This window comes from Ammospiza caudacuta, chromosome 1 (genome assembly GCF_027887145.1).
Source record: "Ammospiza caudacuta isolate bAmmCau1 chromosome 1, bAmmCau1.pri, whole genome shotgun sequence".
In the NCBI taxonomy this organism is placed as follows: Eukaryota; Metazoa; Chordata; class Aves; order Passeriformes; family Passerellidae; genus Ammospiza; species Ammospiza caudacuta.
In genome coordinates, this window is record NC_080593.1 from 108,725,609 (window position 1) to 108,746,385 (window position 20,777).

At 39.2% G+C, this 20,777-nt stretch overlaps 1 protein-coding gene across 5 annotated transcripts in view; it reads right to left on the reverse strand.

Moving 5' to 3' along the window:
- ZNF521 (zinc finger protein 521) overlaps positions 1-20,777 on the reverse strand; it is a 230,747-nt gene that overhangs the window by 208,116 nt on the left and 1,854 nt on the right. For 2 of the 5 annotated variants that reach the window (XM_058809531.1, XM_058809491.1), the window contains exons 3-4: positions 5,185-5,247; positions 4,078-4,137 (exon numbers count right to left, since the gene is read on the reverse strand). The exons of 1 other annotated variant lie outside the window; for it this stretch is intronic. In XM_058809531.1, coding sequence (XP_058665514.1) covers positions 4,078-4,137; positions 5,185-5,247 — 123 coding nt within the window. Of the gene's footprint in view, positions 1-4,077; positions 4,138-5,184; positions 5,248-20,165; positions 20,399-20,777 lie in introns of those variants that run through there. 2 more of the 5 variants (XM_058809507.1, XM_058809499.1) reach the window with 2 other exon arrangements.

The following is a 20,777-nucleotide window of genomic DNA, read 5'->3' on the forward strand; positions in this document are numbered from 1 at the left end:
AGAACCCTACAGTCTTCTGGGCACTGCCATTCCTGTATTTCTTGCTGCCCACAACCAAGGTCAGAGCTCTCATCATCTCTCTGTATCCTCTGGTCCATACTGCTGCACCCTGCCCTTCAACTGTGCAAACACAGATGGACCCACAAGCAGAAACTGGAAATGACCCATGTCAGGAAGTCTTTCTCATGCCATGTGGCTTGTGATCAAAACCAAGGAATTTCTTTGACAGGGGTAAAGGGCAGTGTTTATTTTTAAGGGCATTATATTACAGAGAGAAACCAGATTATTTTTTTAAAATAAAAAACACGTTCTGAAAGCAAAAATACATTTGCTGTGCAAACGCCCTGTCTATACACTGAGTCCTTACATGACAAATTACATCCACAAGGTTCTTTCAAGAGTGGAAATTTCCACTTGGGCAGCTACTTCCAAATAGAAAAGTAGCCTGCACATGTCCAAACCAAAAAAGGTATGCTAATTATAAAAAGACTTTATGGCATTTTAGACATTATTGAATATTTTAAATCTAATAACTTCCATTGCTTCTTCATTTACCAAAATAGTTTGAAAGATTAATAAATGTAGCTAGGAGATCTCCAAGTTCTAAACAGCTCAGAAAATGAAATAATTGTCTTAACTGTTGCAAACTGACCCCAACATCATTAAACACTTGTTGGAAGGCAGCATGTGCACACTGCATACTATTAGTTGTTCAGCTCAAGCTCCCAGTTTCATCTCATAAAATTGACAGCACTCAGGGAAATGTGGGCACTAGGTCTGAATTTTAACATGAGTATTTAAATGCTGCACATAAAGTTTACAGACCTGTTTGTTTTAAAATAAGGGTAGTGTCTGACTCTGCTCTAAGTATGGTGCTGAAGGAAAGAAAAGGGAGGGGAGGGAATACTTGAGACTCACTATTCAGAAACACTTGTATTTTACAGGAATTCAGCAACACACACACACAAACGTAGGCACACATGCACCCCTTAGTGCACAAAAGCCTAAAGGATCACTCAATTTAAAGCTTCATACTTAGCAACCAGTTATTAAAATTAGAATCATTTTAAGACTAATAATGTTTTGCTTCTCCTTCTGCATTTGCAGATATAAACTCTACAGGGACAGAAGTCAGTCAAGCTTATTCCCTTCTGCTGCAACTTTAGAATACATGCTCTAGCCAACTGGCACATTTGTTTTTAGGTCAACACTTAAGTGGGACCCTCTGGGACCTAGGTTCGAGTTTAGCCTATGACAGCTTTGTGAAATGAGTTCTGGCAGTCTCAGCCCCTCTCAATGAATGTATTTCCACTGTGATCTCTTCTGTGAAGAGATGTCACCATCAAAATAAAAAGATGTTTAAAGAGAGCAAATATCATTTGGAGGTTTTGTGAATAGATAGCTGTTCTGTTTCAACAACAAATATCTTCCATCAAGAGCTGGTCTAACCTTAAATACTTACTTAAATTGAGGATAAGCTGCCTTATTTGAGCAGCTCTTTTGGAAGACTAGAATAAAATATTTTATAAATACAATATGCATTCATCTGTACTTTCTCCTTAACCTCTTGTTCAAAGCTCAGGATCACATATAGACTTCAAGGCAAATGTCATTCAACTCCCACATTTCTTTCTCCACACTATCTGCAACAATCACAGCCACAATTCCCTCATTAAGATGGTGCTCATAGTAAAATTGCTTTTCTCAACATCTGCAAACACCACTGTGATTTCCAGAAGCTTCCCTGCCGTATTTTGGAGGCTGCTTGTGCACCAACTGAAATTTTTCAATACCCATCAGCAACAATGCCCACACATCGTCTCCACCTTCAGATACCATTGGAAATTATCTAGTGTAGAAATGAATGAAAGTTGCTTTTTTTGGACAAGAAATCAATTCTTCCTATTAAGGCACTTTAAAAAAATAAGAGAAAGAACAGTTGTCTTCTCTTCCTGATTATGTTAACATTATTTATAAATGGAAATTAAAAGAAGCATGATTTTCTCATTACTATGTTCCCTGGCAGGTGGTTGCCTCCTTCCCTTCTTCCTCCTTGTCAAAAGGGATGTTATTGCTGTAACTTGGTCTAATAAAACTGCAACTTTGGGGAAAATGAAAAATTGCATTGGTTTAAAAGTGTTGGAGGCAATAAAGCCATGGACTTCAATTAATTTCAAGTATGGGAGCGGTTTAAGGCCAACCAGCAGAAATTCTATTCTGCCCATGTAAAAATGAGGTTTCGCCACATTTACTTTTTATAACCCATATAAAAGTCAAGTAAAAGTAATGAATATCTAAAAGTCATCTCAGTGGACTGGCAAAGACTGTCTGTACTCTTGAAACTCTTCTTACATATTTCTGCCTATGCTGCAAGGATCCATGGATAATCCCAACTAAAACATCAAACTACCAAGAAAACAGCCTCCTTTCCAATCCATTTCACTGCCTTGCAGTAGACCTCCTTCCAAGCCACTTCTGCATGGAAAAGTGCTGGCAGAAGAAAGGAAAACTTAGATCATGTGGTTATAATTATTACCAGGCAAGGAATATTTCTTCAGCTCAGTGGTAAAGTAAAACTCTGTCGCTCTCTGCTCCCAATAGTGTCCATCGCAAAACAACTGCCTCATTAAATCTCTGCAGTAAGATTAATATGCCGTAGCTGCACTACATTATAACTTGGTACTCTATAAAAAGCACATTTAATGGTTAGAGCCAGAGCTTAGATACAAAGTATTACTATAAAAACTTCTGGCAGTGTGTACACAGTGCAGGCCTTCTGTACTGCTTGCTCTGTCAGGTTTTTTGTTTTTAATATTGGCACTGCATTCCTGCTATGGAGAAAAACAGAATGCTAAATCCTGCCTAGAAATAAACAGAGAACAACACAGGACATGATGGTAAATAAAGAACTAGCAATGCAATTTAACCACTGAGAATTATTTTTAGACAAAAAAAAAAAAAAAAAAGGCAGAAGAGCCACGATTCCTTAACACTGATCTCTGGTATTGCATTTGCTTATTTTTCAACTTCATGTGCCCAAAGCTGGACAAGTTGGCTTTTTCAAGAATTTGCAGATAGTAAATGGAGACACATGTACGCTGAAAAGAGTTGGAGAAATTTCCCATTAAAAAGGCAAAGAACTCCCTTGCTTTTATTTACTCTCTTCAAACAATCTGCTTTATGCACAAAGCCATTAGAACCTATAAAAGGCACCAAACCCACAGGACACACACAGAAATATAAAGCTGAAGAAAAAATTAACTGCATTCTTCACCTTCATGAGAGGAATAATTCCAACTGTTCTCAAACAGATTACCTACATGCATTCAGACATGACTAGCCTTCTAGGAATATCCTTAAGGAGCCAGCCCTTACTCCAAAAGGTGACCTCAGCTGAATGAATAAGACTATGCAGATGAGTCAGTCCTTCTTTTCAGATAACATTCTGTGAAACCAGTACCAAAGACAGAAACAAATTATTTCTTGCATTCTCCAACCGTGTTAGAGAACAAAGAAGCCCTTGTTGTTTTGGGGAATTAAAAATTATTGCTTCATGATTATTAACAGTATTTTTCCCTGTGATCCTGACTCAAACAACAGTTTTGTCCACCCAATCTTACTTAATAAAATTAAAGAGCCCCTAATTAATCTCTGTCAAGAAATTATACAAACATTCTTTAAAGAAATCACCCCATCCACATATTTTAGAAATACAGAAATAGTTTAAATGAAATTAATAATAAAGTTTATCTGAAATGGCATGGGGGGGGTGGTTACATGGGGAATGTAGAGAAGGATTAAATTTAACAGAAAAGGAAATAAGAAAAAATGAAAAGCATGCTGTACTTTAGAAACATCTCACTTTCAGTCAGCTGACCTACAAAAGGGAGAATTTCTAATTGCCAGAAATTGAAAGGTAAGGAGAGAGAAACATTATTTTCTATTGCAAGCCCCAAGAATGTATTCTAAGCTGAATCAGAGAAAGAAGAGTGCAGGCTTTGCAAACACACCCTGATACCAAAATCCCTCACACTTGTCAAATGGAAAGCAAGCACTAATGAAGGAATTCAGCATTACCAGTCTGTGCGGCTGTGTGTCCCACACCTGCCTGATGGTCCTCTGTTTCATTTTCTTCTACTGTCAGAAAAAGGTAAACAAAACAAAAACAAAACAAAAAAGATGTTAGGTAGGTAGCTGAAGTGTTTGAAGCATCTTTAAACCAGCCTCAGTTCTGAAAGCCAGCAATGCTTGCACAACATGGGCAAGAAAAGCTGCACTGCAAAGTGCGAAAGTGGAGACCAGACCAAGACAGAATACATTGCTGTATGGAAGCTACAAATCTGAGAGCAGTGTGACCAAATCTTTTTCATGGCTTAAAAAAACAAATCCAATTTCCTCTAGGATATTTGTCTTCAATGCACTTTACTGTATTTGATTACGGATCTAAATAAGAGAACAATTATGGGCTTTAAGATTCTGCTTGCTCCACACAGGTAAGAGAAAGCCTTCTCCTGGCAGATGGGAGAGGTGTGTGTGCTAGTTCACACATAAGCTTTAAAAAATAGTAATAATCCTATATTCAGTAGCAAACATCTCAGCAGTGCAGACAGCCTTGCAAAGGAGAACTAACCCCATGCTGTTTTACTGTATATACCATGCCAGCATCTTTCCCTTGGCTCACAGCTTTCCAGAGCAGTAGAACTAAAAACAATACAATTCTTGTCAGATTCACTATTCAAAACTTGTTGGGTGAGTGAACCTAACAAGAGCCATTCTGCTGCTACTTTGAAAAATTAGAGAGCGCTGTTCTCTTACGTTCTGATACGATGCCTAAGTAAGATTGACTCTCCCAAAGCAAAAGCAAGGGAAGAGCTAAAAGGCAGAACCATTTCCTTTTTATTCTCCCAAAGACCGAGTTCTTTGAGTCAGAGAACAGCGGAGAGAAAAGAATTCATTCTGCCTCCACAGGGGAAAAAGCTGAAAGGGGAAAGACTGCACTTCTGCAGCATTTCCACTCCCAAGAACTCAGATCTCAAAAAATAATCATGCAACTGAATTAAAAGTCCAAAGAGTTGAGGCATTTTTTCCTGGTTCTTGGGACAAGAGAGTGCAACACTTAGGGGTCACATATAAATCTAGACATATATGCAAAAGAAGAGATACATATACACACTCCACAGGTACCTCTTTTCCTCCTCCGCCAACCCCAAGGCTTCATACAACTGGTTGTTTCTAGAATCTGAGTTTCTAGAAAAAAAACACCAGTTTTCATAAGGACACTCTCAGAACACCAGAAACTTGTAATACAGTGCATATATCAGAAAGAGTCAAGTACAATCTCTGAAGGACTTTAAACAATCTATATCTCTATCCCAGAGCTGTGGCTAGCAAGCAAACTCTTCTCATCTACAGAGATCTGACAAAAGCTTCCCCAGCCCTGCAGTCAGTCCAGTATTTCACAAAATATGATTTTATGAGCTAATTTATGAGCTCAACTTGTGTTTTGCAGCCACGATGTTAGCAGTACCTCAGCTGTGATAACACTGTAGGATTTTCTTTGTTACAGTGAAGCAGTCATCCCAGCACCCTCACAGCTGAAGGAAACAGGTCAGACAAAGAAAGCAAAAAAGCTCACGAAAACCTGAGCTTTGGGGAACGCGTGGTCAAACGCAAACTAAGCTAAGTAAAAAGATTTTTCTCGAAGGTAGCACAGATCAGTATGTTTCATTAATAAAGCAAGAAAAATAATGAATAAAACTAGTATACAATTAAAAAAAAAAATAAAGTTATACCATCTATTGTGACCCCCCTCAAAATTCCCAGGAAAACCTCTGCAGCAGCCTAATCAGACCCTATTAATGTCCATCATTTGCTGCTGATATATTTCCAAAAAATGTACTTAAGAAAAAGCTCTAAAACTGAAAATGAGTCCACTCTTCCATCCCTCAGGAGGAAACTCACTTTGATCATCACTACCTACTAATCAGCCTTATTAAAGGTTGTAGATGTATCTGCTGTCCTCAACCATGGTAAATGTCCCTTCTCAGATCAAAAATGCAGTTTAAGAATGCTACCATTTCTTAACTTTCAAGATCAAATTGTGGTCTTCAAACGTGAACTTTTCAATAACTGATTCCCAAGTGGCTACCTGCTGAGAAGTAAACAAGATCTCCACTATAAAGTGTAAACCAAAATGAAAGAGTTAATTTTTTCTGCTGTTCTGTCCTCAATGTCTACTGCCACCAGCTGCAGTACCAGAATCTCTCCCTGCTCCTGAGATCTGATTGCACAGTGAAATGTACTCAGCTTCACACTGCTGACTGAGAGGTACACCAAACATTTTTAGCTCCTAAAATGGAAAAAATAATCATGGATGCTGCCTAACTAATTGTTTCCAGGTATGCAATTTTGTACCATGAAAACATGGCAGCGTATGCCTTGTGAAAACATTTTACAACTTCCCTGCTATTTTGGGATTTGAAAATTCTGTGAGAGCTGAGGTTTGCTTTCAACAAAGGCTGACCACTATATCTTTATTGCACTTAAAAAAGAAAACAAGTATGAAAGCAGGTAGCATTGTGGTTAGATTTTTCTAAACCTTTGCTCATCCCTTTAAGGATTCTCAGTCAGAACAGAAACAAGTAGATCACAACAGGCCATGGCACAGACTTTTAAATAATAGTCAATTAGACTGACATATTTGTCAGGAAAAATAAAACCATATTGAGAGGGGAAAATGGTAAAAGGAAAAGAAAACTGTTCTACAAAAACCCACTGAATTAGCGAGTCACCTACAAAATGCGTCTCATTTTCCTTTGCATTAAGTTAGCCCCTTCCTCCAACTTGCAAGGATATGCCTTACATTAAATAGGCTACAGCTGGTAGCATCAGATAAGCTCTCTCTATTAGCACTTAGCACCTTCTCACAAACAGATTCTGAAAACTTCAATGCTGTTTCAGCTCTCAGGCCACTGTTAAGCTCAGCTAAGAAAGGCAGAATGACAAGCAACCAATGTTAACCTCCCTTAAATGTTAACTACACCGTTTTCTTTCGGAAGAGGAAGACACCTTTAAACAGAATCTATACAAAGGGATGATTTAAATTTTGCTAACCAAAACCCTTTTTCTAGCACGAGCAAGGCATGTAACTAAAAAAAGGAACAAGGATGGTATGCAAATAAAAGAGTAGCGTGTATGCAATAATCTTAATTCAAATATCAAAATTATTGATACCCTAAGACTGTAATTGCACACAGAGATGTCACCTTCATTATAGGCTATACCCCATGCTAGCATAAGGTAAGATGAATCCTCTGTAATGAAGCCAGAGTACCAATGAAGGACAGGCCCCAGGAAAGCAGAATATTACATTATCAATCCACTATGAATAAGTGACCTTATGGCTGAACAGAACTTCTAGATACATGTTGTCACAAAAGCAACAATATTCCTTGTACCTACAACTACATGTTTATGACCACAGGTCACCTGTTTTGTTAGCTGTAGTAATATTTCTCAATTGACTCATCTGTTCCTTAAAACAACAAATGATCAATTTCCTACTACCCATTTTGTCAGGACAACTTCTGAGAAACAAAAACAGGAACCCCAAGTAATAAAATTTCAAAAAAGAGAGTAGATCACTACGCTTCTTGAGAGCAATTTAAAAAATTTATCAGTGAGGGAAAAGAGAAATTCAACATGTCAGTTCTATCTCCCATTATAAAAGCTGTGGGTTGGACAGATAACAGTTTTTAAAATTATACCTAAAATAAAAAATTGTATCTCTAAACTGAAGCTGTATCCATGTGAAAGGTTAAGATGTTTCAGCTTTGGTACAGCCAGTGTCCAAGGCAAACCCTGGTTTCAGTTCGGACCACATCTCATGCTTAAATTGGTGATTGTCAACGTTAGGACCAGCTATTCCTTTTTAAAGAAATAATAAACAAACAAACAAACAAACAAAAACTCCAGAAACCAAACAAAAGTAAACCAAAAGAAAACAAAAAACCAATGCAACAAATCACATAGAACCATCAAGGACGGCCAATGAGGAAAATCTGTGTGAATTTTGATAGAGAGGTCCTAAATTTAGACTTAAGCTCCTGACTGCTCTACAGCAACACCTGCTGATCAATGAGGATTTCACCCCTTTTGCTTAGTCTGATCATGAGACTCATGGTTAGACCATAAAGGAGGGAGCTTTCTGAAGTTGCTACAAAATAGATAGAGATTTTCTAGCTTGCAAAATTACGTTTGAATTCTACTGAGTAACCAGGATTCCCCTTCTCTGAAAAATTAATCTGTAGACTTAGCACCCTAAGGAAGAGCACAAGTCATTTCTGGTTGATGCCTGGAAAATCTTGTACAGAAAAGAAATGGATAAAATTAGAAATGTGGAGAATTACACTTTCACTGAAAGGGAAGCCTTTTGGAGAACTCTGGCTAAGATTTATGGTTTCTGACCTTCTACAAACCATAATAAAATAAAAACAAAAGATAATTGAAAAAAGTCGGTTTTCTTCTAGTCTAGGTAGATTAATAAATTTTGAAAAAGAAAAAAAATAACTGCCCCAAATGCCTGAGCCTCTATTCAGCTTGGTAAACAAAGCAGGAGAAGCTACATATCCCAAAATAAACTATAAAAATAGATTGCTATTGATTTATCCCTTCATAAAACATATTCCTTGAGAGATGTGAAAATAAACCTAATGTAGCAACTAAGACTGTCAGGATAGGAAGTTTAGAATACATATTTTTACCTTGCACTTTACATTTTGTACAATTCAATACCTGATCTATAAACTGCCATTAGCATATGATTAGTAATTCAATTTAAAGCCATCTTTGCACAAAAGCCTTTTTCTTAGGATGGTAAGTTTGCCAAGTGCATCTTCAATCTACATGTTTGAATAATTTCTGCAGACAAGTAATAGAGACACTAGCTGTATTAGCATAATCAATACACAATTTACTGAGTTACTGAGACAGAACAGAAATAAAACGTGTGTGCCATTATTTCAGTATCTACAAATGACTGTAATTTCTGGAAGTATCTCTCTGCTACTCCTCGTGGCCACATAAAAACCAAGAGGACATTCATACTGCCACCATCTACAGGTAGATATTAAGTATGAGCAGACAGATTAATCATATAGCAGAAGGCAAATTTAAGAGCCAGTTGCAGGGGACATTGAGTATCCTCTGGCTCTATTAAAGTCAATGGATTCTAAAGATGTTTCACACTTTGCAATAACATGCTGTGGAAATACGTCTCCACAAGGATTCAGTCAGGATGCAAAATTGAAATTAAAGAAGTTACAGAGAAGTATTAAATTCAGGATCACGTGTGTCGATGAATCACCTGCTAGGGCTACACCTTCCATGGCTTTCTTCTCTCCCTAGGTACCACTGGTGTCTAAGGCTCACCTCTCAAACCCTTCTGGCTGACACATGCCAGCACAGGATTTCACACCTGGCTGTGGCACACGAGAGCACCAATCCAGTGGGCGACTTCTGGAATTCAGCAAACATTTCAGAATGCTTCATAATGGCCTTTAAGATAACTGACATTCATAAAATTCAGAACTACTAAGAAGGTAGTGTTTTCTGACCAGCTCCACCTAGCATCAACTCATGTCTATCAGCTACTAGCTAGCTTGCCAGTTTGACTGTCAAATGTAAATCCTCCCAATGACTTTAATGCTGGGACAATTGGAAAAAGAAATGCATTGGCATATTAACATTTCAAATATCTACATTCCAGAACTCCATTGAAAAACAGTTCTGCGTGTAGCCACAGCTTTACAAAAGTCCAATTAATCATATGCATGAATATGTATATGGCTGATTTGTTTTCCTTTGTGCTGTGACATATCCCTTTTCCTATTTCTATTCCCCCCCCAGCATGGTAACAATATTCTCTTGACATTGGAAATTATTTTCCTTAAAAGATTCCTGTTATATAAAGCATTCTTTCCTCTTGCATTTGCTTTTTCCAGAAGACAAAGTCCCTCATAGCACTCATATTCTTCACTCCTCTCTTTAGTCTGTCCCAAACACTGAGCTTGTTTTTTTCCCCTTAATGTTCTTCTTGTAGAATGACTGAATTAGGAGTTCCCAATTAAACTGCAGTGGTTGGAAAATATTATTCTTATGCTAAAATAAAGTATTTTCCTAGGCAGCACATAAACATAAAAGTAATAAATATACTTAAGTGGAAAGAAATTATGCTTAAGAAATCCTTTGGATATTCTTCCAGCCCTTGATCTCAGGGATGACAGTATCCAAATGTGACAGCCTAAAGACATCCAGTTTTACATAACAGTGTGTGCAGAAAAGGCAGAAGATGCTCTTTCCAGCAGCAGAGGTATAATTCTAAACCCCAAAGCTGGGTAGGGGGAAGGAAGATATCCTTTTTGGGATAGCTGAGATAATAAATTAATTAATGCTATATTAAATTTGAACTTTTCCTCCGTAACAATGCATCCTTTTAAAAGGTTAAACCACATATACATCTACTCATATTTCTATTGTTAAGTAAACTAATACGGTTATATGTTAAAAAACACTTTAAAGAATCTTAGGGCTTTTTATAAACATCAGGTAAATTTCAGTCTTCCCTAAGACTCTCTGTCATGCAATGTAACAGATTATAATAGATCTCAGAGTCAAATGGTTATTAGCAAAGCGAGAGGGAGACGGTTCTTAGTGCCAGGGTCAGGACTTTCAGCTGTCCTCAGTCCTATACTGAGTACTCCACCACCCTTCCTGACAATGTGCTCTGGGCAGCCAGTCCATTTGGGGAAGACAAAAATCAGGAGACTAAGATAAATTTTAACTCTGTTTACCATGTGCAGTACTTCACATGAACGCATTCAGAGTTATTCCCCTCAGTATCCTGAAGCTCTGTATCACTTCAGCTTTCTTACTCAACACAACAAATACGATTTCCTGGTGCTTCTACAGACTGTATTTTCAACTGTGCTTAGAAAACAGGAAATCCACTAAACACTGTCTACGAAAGTCTAAACTCAGCAACAGAGAGGAATTGGAATTAAACTAATGTATGGATCAAAGAACCTCAAAGTAACCAACACTACCCAAGTCTGAAGACAGGTGATATAAAGAAGGGCTATGAAGACTTACAGTAAAGGTTACTGCAGATGATCCTTCCCTCTGAAAGTTAAATCATTTATTTGTGGGCCTAAAATGGGACACTTACATTGAGGACTTTGGGCTGTCTGACACTTCCAATACCAAACTGAAACACAGATGCATGCTTCAGCTCTATTACCTAAAGACATACTGAGTCAATAAAAACCAGGCCAAACCAAACACCTACCTCCTTTCAACTGAGATTATCCCTGATTTATCAGAGATCTCCTTCTATTCTGTACTAGGGTTTTATAAGTTAATTTTTGATCCTTCAGACTCTCTGCTCTATTCTAGATGACTTTCTATCACGCAGAACAGCAATCTGGTCTATATCCACAGAGGAGCTTAGAAGCCAAAAAAAAACTAGTGAGGGGATGCTGCATCTAAATTGTCAGCAGTTCTGTTCAGATGCCACTGATGTGGTTTTACCATCGAGGCTTTCTCAGTGCTGAAATCAAACTGAAGCCCAGCCACAGCTGGACAGTGGGTGATTGAGTATTCTCCTGCCCACCTTATGGGCTGGATCTTGAGAGTTCATACACCCTTCCCTGGTTGCTATAAAACACTGGCAGAAAATGTGTGGGTTGAAATACACCTTCCTTTTCCCCTCTTGCCCACATCCACTGGTTAGATCACTCACCCAGGATGTGGGTGGCACCAGCTGAACTTTCTCTTCTACCAGAAGAATTTGAGCTTCCTAACAAAGAACACTTACCCTCAGACTTGAAGTGCACTCATTCATTGCTGTTGAAGCTACCATACTTCATCTACCATATTCACTGAACTAGAAACAAGAAGAATTAGCATGAAATTTTATCCCTGTGGTTGGGGCACTGTCACAGGAAGTGGGATAAGTGGAATCCAATTCTAGTTGCACCTAAATAATTCGTCAGAAGTGGCAGAAAGTACGTGGCAGACCAGAACCCAGGTCTCCCCTTTTTCTTTAAGGTACTCAAGCTATTAGAGCCCTGAGTCTCCTGCTCTTTCTCACCCTCTTGTCCAAAAAATAATAGACTTTTGAAAAGGGGAGTGGCATTGACAAAAATAACAGGGCAAGTCACACTCATAAGACAATATGTTGCTGTGTAATGACTGATGTCCTCCCTGTGATATACAGGTAAAACACCTTTAGACAAAGCACAAAACAGAACTCGTGCCTCTTACATCCCAGCATAGCAAAGATTTTTCCCTCTTCAGCAAAGGAGAGAGGAAGAGCAGCAGCACACCACCTCAATTCTTTTCAGCCCAGGAGGAAAGGAATTTTATCTCTATCTCCAAAACCTGAGTCAGGTAAGTGACTGCTATGAGATGCCCTGTTGCACTAAGATACTCACATCTAGAACAGGGGAGGAGATAAGACACATTATTATTTCCAAGTTTTTCCTGCTGTCTCCTTTAAATAATTTCTACTCTACAACATTCATAAACCCCAAAGCACCTGTGAACTATATAAAGAATCCAAGAGTTTGGTGCAAGGTGGCTATTCCACTAGGTAACTACAAACTAAGCAGTGCAGTATCTGAGCACTAAACATCTTGCAGCATGCAAGCCCTTTTTGTTTTTAAATTTTTTTTTCCCTTAAAGATTTCTGACCTTTCTTCATTGATTTACATTTTCTTCTGACAAGCAAGTGTCCTACTCAACAGATTCACCAGAAATTGCAAACCAAATCTCTTCCTGTGCTCCAGCTCTTTAAAGTCACGTAACACAATCTCTTCCCAGTCAGTGGCTACACGCAGAGGCCAATGCAAACCCATTTCCTCCTCCCATCTTCAGAGTGAAAACGTTACATCAGGCATGGATCTTGACATCCTGTTGTCCTGGAACCAGTGAATCAGAAAGTTCCTTCCTCACAATTGTATTCTTTGGAGGTGGAAAATAATTAACTTCCCCACCCCCTCCTCCTTCCTACTGCCACTGTCAAAAGTTAGAAAGTCACTTGACTCTGTCTGGAAAAAAAAACCCCAGCCATCATAATTCTGTGCCAGAGAAAGTTTTTGTTGATCAAAGCATAGCCTGGTCTTCCCAAGGACACTGCCTCACTACATCACATCATCCAGTCCAGAAACAGAGCAGCTATTTTATTTTTGTTTTTAAAGTCTCTTTCACAAAAATGAATGAATCAATAATGGAAGTTGAACTTGATATGTTACCAAAAGAGTGAACAACAGAAAAATGAAACTAGAAAATCAATTATCAAGGAAATTTCCTTATTTTTCCAGGAAAACACAACATAAAAATAATAAGGGTACAACAGGTCTCAGGGACTGTGCACAAAAGCCATCTATTTTACAGTCAACCGGGACATTTAGATATAGAAGTGCTCTAGCTTTTCCACATTTGAGTGGAACACTGAGCATCTCTGTGAGAAACTGGAGTGGTTTTGCATTCATGTTAGGTAAGGACAAAATTCATGCTCCAGGTTATTGCCTCTGCATGAGAGAATAAGCTCTCCAAAACCCAGATTTGAGACAGAAGGAAAACATTGAGAATGCTCACTATCAACATCCCATCCATTTTTCCTCAGGACAAAAAGGTGTTCTGCCTCAGCCAGCTGTCTAGCTAAGGACTAGCACTGCCAAATTTGCAAGAAGGCTAGCTAGTTACTGATATTGCATTTTACAAGAATACAGTAAGCCCACATCACATTGAATAAAGAAGGGGGTGAATTTCACTATACTGACATAGATAGATAGATAGATAGATAGATAGATAGATAGATAGATAGATAGATAACTTTAAGAAATCTTAAAGGACTACAATTCCTACTCTTCCAAAGAAAAATTGCATCCAATTGCACCTACAGTTAAAAGTGAAAGTATGAGACAAATCACTCACTGAAACAACACCCTTCTTCCTTACTCCCATGACACAAAAAAAAAAAAAAAAAAAAAAAAAAAAAGGAAGGGAAGGGAAGGGAAAGGGATCACAATGAAAGTAAGCCCCCAAAATTTCATTGGGTTTTAATTGTGCAGAATTGGTAAGTAACAGGCCTACAACCCTTTTGAGTACCCATTCTGTGGATTCAACTGTACAAAGAACAATTGCACTATGGCATGCACAGCATCACCCTAGCTAAAGGAAAATCTAAACCCCAAACGTGCACAGCCCAGAAGGACATGTATAACTTATACTAAATCCTAAAAAGGAGGGGGAAAAAGTCTTCTACATCTTTTTTCTTAATAATTATGCAGTATAGAGGGGAAAAAATATATAGGAAATTAAAGGAACGTGAAATGGGGGGGAAAAACCCCATGACCAGTGTTAACTAATATTCTAAATATGGAAGACAACTGTCCTGGTTCAAAAATTCATTGGAAGAGAGCAATTTTGTGCAGTCTTACCAGTGTGTGCACTGAAAAAATAAAGCAGCCTTTTTTGGAAAGTAGGAGGGCTGAATGAAAATGTTAACTATAACACATTGTAATAAGGATACCCCCAAGATTAGCCCCATCTTTTTTGCTACAGCATAGTCCCTAGGCATACGGCTAACTACTCCTTGATCATTATCCTGGCTAAAACTAAAGCTACTGAAGTTTAGGAGACTCATATCTAACAGAATTTCTTTCATCTCTAATAATTGCTAAACTAGCATAATTACTCATACTTGAGGTGAAATAGAACCCAAGTTGTCTAATTTTAAAACAAAAATAAACCTCTTTTGGTCTTTGCACATCCATCTTTTGTCAGAGTCCTATGCCAAATGTTACATTACGATTTAAAAGTATTTAAAAGCCTCTCTTGTGCTGTCCAACTTTTACAAAGACAGCAACTGGAAAACTTTAATGCTTTGTAGTAACAGTCTGCAAAATGTATTTGAAAACAGACATGTACATTTTCACAGCACCAAATAAAACAGGCCAAATTCTTTGTAGATCTGTGTGTTGTCCCTTCTGGGAAATATTTATATATATGTACATATATATGCCACAGTTCTTATTTAAGTGAAATAATGCATTTTCCCAACCCTCAAATGGGACTGATTCTGAGCTCAGGTAGCCCTGCAGAAACCAATGGAAACTGTAAAATATGGCTAGGGAAAGATTCTAGGAGGTTGTCTTAGGTTAGCAGAACTTATACTGTATTTTAGTCAATCTATAAAAACCCTCCAAATATCGTATTTTAATTCTTTTACACAGAAAAAAAATAGTGAATCCATATGGTCTACATAAAATGTTAACAGTTTTTCTGGGTCTTTTCCTCATGCACAGTTATTCAAAAGGAAGATTTTTTTTTTCAAAATGCGCAAGTTTGAAAATAATGAATCATGTTTCAGAACAAAGAATTGAGAACAATTAAACCAGCTGTAAATTAGACAGAATGAATTATAGAGCAACATAAAGCCTTTCAAGAGATCTTAGATCATGGTGGATAATGTTATCCTACACATGTTAGATAAGTGACTCCATACTGACAGCTTCCCTTGTTGCACAAGTTAACAGCAACTCAGGAAAACAAAACCAAACCAATCCAAACACATCAGCAGCCTTACTAAACCTCTTCATATTATCTTTGTCACAAGATTTCACCTTTGTGGAAACCAGCAGTACGGCCAGAAGCTGTTTAGATGCTCACTTCTAACAGTGCCTAACCCCAAGCAGCAGACAATGATGGCCAATGTAACTCATGCTGGCCCCAGAAATGACTGGGCAGCATTACTGTAATCCTGCAGCCAGTCAAGACTATCAATATGCATTGCCAAAGTCAATGAATATCACTAAAGGTTAGGGATGTTTTTGTTGTGAGGGATTTTTTTAATACATAAAGGCATGCTTTGGCAAGTCCAAAACAGAATACTATAAATAGCCTGCATTATAAAAGATGCTAATCTTAAATCCTCTTTGTAATTTCTTTCTTTCTTTTTTTTTTTTTTTTTTTTTAATGTACTCTTTTATGTTTGGTATCTTAATTTTTGCCCTTTTTTAGATGGCCAAATAGAAGCCAGCAATTTACTCATGCATCAAACAGATGTTTTTGCTTTTCAGGCCAAATGGAATCTCATGAATTTTTTGTTCCCTCCCTATGAAATGATGATGCCAAAATAACACAGTTCCTAAAAACAGCCCGTTCAGAAAAAAGTTCTTTGGACCAATAATACTGAAACTTTAAGTCAAGTTCACAGAAATAATGCCAATGCTAATTGCTGGTTTAGTTTATGCTGGATTGATTATAGTCTAATCAGCAGACAATCCCATGACTTTTGAGTCTAGCCCATGCAATTTGGAAGCCAGGGAGGGCTGGGGCTGCAAACAGATATTCAAACAGTTGACAGATACAGATAAATGTAAAGGCTACTGTTGGAAGGAAATCTGAATGTCAAATTCTCTCTGAACTGTTGCTGCTGGTTAGTAACAGTTTTCTTTTAATCCATTACTATTCCATCTTCCTTGGTACCCCATAACCTGCACCTCTGCATGAGAAACATCCTTTCACTTGGAATCTCTGCTGAGGAAGCAGGTCCCATTAAAGCACAGATACATTTGCTCAGTCCACCGACACTCTGCATGAACTGAGCTGCAGTTGTAAATCCATTCAAGATGGAAAGATTACCTAGGTTTCCTCAAAAACAGGGAACAACTTCAGCTCTGGGCTTGGCAATATATTTCAAGCCTTCTTTAAGCAGGGCATGGGTATGTAAAATACAACTGAGAAATGCATCCCGTTCCTCTTTCTAGGAACTTACATTTAGTAATTTTATTTCTGCATATAGGACACAAAATTGAATTGAGTAAAAATTTACTTTGAAGTAAAACCACAGATTGTTTGGGTTTTTTTCCACAAAAAGAAATCAGAGATCAGCACTTCTACTGAACATGAGAAGCTGTACTAGTTTCCTTGTGATAGCTTATCTAACAACTAACATTTCAGTGATTTTTCATGGGTGGCTTTGAACGTAGTAATGAATATTACCTGGCTTTAGCTTAGAGAAACCTGTGCTGAACATGTAGTAGAACTAAATTTGCATTCAGTTTTATATAAAGAATACCTAGTTTTCTTTGCACGTGATTGTATTTTTCTAACATTTTTCCTAAACAAACTTTCTCATCAAAAGCCAGTAGTAAGAGCAAAGAAAAAAACCTCAAGCCCTCCTAAAAGTAAAACCCCATAAACCAGAAAGGAAGGAGGGGGGGGGAGGCAGTCAGTAACCCAAGTGTGATATCTCCAAAGCATGCCAAGTCACAAAAAAAGGTTTACAACTCATAATGGCCAAGTTAAACAACATACAAGAAGCTGCTCTGCCCCCCTCCCTTGCTTTCTCCTCACAGGGGTCTCTGCCACGGTTTTACTGAGGGAATGGCTCTGCCCCTGGGTGTCAGGAGTTGAAGGAGACATAACAATTGCCCTGCTTTGATACCCTTCATTTGCACAGTGCCCCTTTTGGGGCTGGTACACGAGTATCGTATCTCCGACTTGTCTTTCCCCACCTGCTTTTCTCCAGCTATCCTCCCTCTCCTCCTCACCAAACGCATTAGGTGATTTTGATCAGGTCAATGATACTTAATAGATTTTTTTTTTTTTCAGAAACCAGCCAAGGAAGTGGGATAAAGTAATCAGTAGAATGAAATATAGGTCAGGACTGATGAGTTTGTTGCAACCAATCCTTCCCCTGCCTTAAAGTACCTGACAGTTGAACTTTAATTCCTCCTTCCTAAAGTAAAATAAGATATTCAAATTGCAGTTTTTCAGAAAGTTGTCATTTACTCTCCTTCTGAGACTTTTTTTTTTTTTTGCCACAAACCTGCAGTGTATTTGTAAGAGACAGGGTTTGTCACAGAAAAGAATTAAATCTTATTTTTCCTCAGAAAGAAGATTTTATTATTCTTAAATTACAAGGGGCTTATCTAACGTTAGCCATGCCTATTTTCTTTCCTAGGTCCAAGGCTGAGATGCAATCTTCACCAAGTGCTGGGGGACAGTCAGACCAAAGTTGGCAAGAAACCAAAACAGGGAAAAGGAAAAAAAAAAACATAAAGGAAGGATAGAGAGAAATAACTATAAAAGGAATGTAAACAGAAATCAGGGTAATTGAAAAAAGTGCATTTTCAAGAAATACAAGAAATTTAGTCATTAGCTAGTTCTTAACACCCACCATTTCAGATGAACATTAGTTTCATGCATTCAATATGAAAAACTCAATTGTCATTTTGTTTTAATGTATTTACCTGCCTTGTATCAGTATTCCCCTAAGATATAAGTTTCAAATTAAGTTATCAGAAGTGACAGACATATCAAAAATATCTCTTATATCTTCCCCCCAGAAAGGGTTGCTAAGTACATGACAAATTGGAAATGCAATGTGTAACTCCATATTTTATTTAGATGTAAAACAGCGCTCATGAGTTTAAATAACTCATTTACATACATTCATAGAATAGTTTTTCAAATAAGCTATTTAAAATACTGTTTATTTTTATCTGTACAACTACATTTTGTACTGACTAAATCTGTAATACTTAAGAAATCAGGAATTTAAATAAGCGCTGCATTGGAGGTACAGTTGAAATTATCCTTGCAACATTACTTACAGCTTTTGTTTGTTCACTAAAAATGAAGATGTAATAATTGATGGGCAAACTCTGATCCACGAATTTAAATGCTAGTCTATGCAAGCATCTTTCAGCTCCTCAGATGAATCGCATTATTAGCCCTTTCAGAAATCTCACAATCAGACTGCTTTCAGAATACTATTAATCCACTCAGAAACTGACATGATTCAAGAAAAATAAAACAGGGAAAATGAAAGAGATATTTGAACAAAGGCCACCAAGAATGATAACCTACTCCCCAAAGGTAATTACTGCAGCAATAATTACAGATGATGATTGATTTACTGCCTGGTTTTAGATGAAAAATAGTAAATAAGACTCTGCAAAGAAATCTCTGTCATCTCCATCCTGAACATTAAGTGGTTTTATCAAGTCAGTAGTTTATTGTCAGCAAATCCAAGCTACTCTATCTGAAACATACAATGTTGCTGTTTTCTCATTTTAGGTATTATCAGGCAACTGGTGCCTAAGCACGGCAAAGCCCATACCTCCACATAAAATGGAAGCTGTATCTTTTGTTTTAAATTAAGTGTGATGTTTACAGGAAGATATTTGAAACGAAACTTCTCTCTGTAACACATGTAACAAATCACCACGAGTGAAACATGCCCAATGTCTAACAGGAGAACAATTTCCTCTATTTGCCAATTAATTCTGAACCTTTATTCCTTTGCACTTAAATACTTGGAGATCTAAGACTACCCCTCAGTTAAACTTTTCCTGCATTTTTTTGCAAATATGGCTAATTGGTCGTTCTCCCACTGGCTCTAAAACTCTTATGCGCACATAAATAAATCCTCCCTGGGAAGCTCGGAATATAAGCGTGCACCCGAGCAACAGAACTTTCATTGTGGTATCATTTTTAAAAGGTAAAGGGAAGAGCGGCTCGTTTGTTCTTCATAAGATGCCAAACAAAAGCACCACTGAGCTGCACAAACTTCGGTAAACTAGATACAGACGGCAGCAGCAGGTAAAGCAGTAAATTCAAGGCACCCTTTATTCCCTTCTAAAGTATCTGGAGAGTTTAATTAAAAAAAAAAAAGGAAAAGAAAAAGAAAAAAGAATTGAAGCCTGCTCTAAAGCTCACTGAAGTCAACAAGGAGACTTTGAAAGGGGAACTCCTGGAAAGAGTTGTTCCAAGGCAAGGGAGCGCAGTTTTTTGCCAGGTCCTCCTGTGCAAGTCCATTAAAGCAGACCCCGCTCCTGCTTTCTAACTATGAAACTGCGCTGGTTTCCAGGCACTTAACTACTGGTGTTCGCCAGCCCAGCCGGGAAGGAAGCGAGGCCTGCCGCCCGCCTCGGCTCGGCTCGGCTCGGGTCACCTCCGCGGCCGGGGCTGGCCGGGCTCTGCGCTCCCGCACCGCCGGCCGCTCTCAGCTCCGATGGCCTTTTCCCCTCGCCCCCTTTTCCACCCTTCACACCCCTACCCCCCAAAAGTAGACAACTTATAGATGTTCTGACCTGACGCCACCCAGGCTTTATTCAACTTCACTGCACTGTACAGACCGGCCCGGGAGGAGCGCGCCCATCCAGAGATGTTTATTTGAGGTGACAGCCACCCTCAGCCGCCCGCCCGGCGGCTCCCGGCTCCTCGGGGGGTGGCCAGCGGCTCCTAAGGGGAGCGGGGGGGGGCGGCCGAGGGCTGCCCGCTGCTCGGGGCCGCGGGATGCGCGGGCGGGGGACGCTCCGCGGAGGGGCGGCGGCGAGGGGCCCGCCGGGGGAGGAGGGGGCGCCCGGGCCGGGACGCGGCCGGCTCCTCCAGGGCCGCACAAGCCGCCCTTTGTCCTCCTCCGGGTCCCGGGCTTCCCCCCGCCTCCTCCGGGGGTCCGGGACGAGACCCTGCGACTCGGGGCTAGCGGGGCGCGCTCCCCCCGGCACCACCCCCGCACCCCCTCCCGCGCCCCGTAACTATGTATTTAGGCGCGGGCTTATTTATTTAACCCCCCCGCCGCCGCCCCTCACACATGTCCCCCCGGGCGGCGAGGGGCCGCTTCACGTGACAGCCGGCGCCACATTCCTGCACAGCCCCAACTCCGGCCCCGCGCCGGCAACTTCGGCCGCCCCACCCCCGCC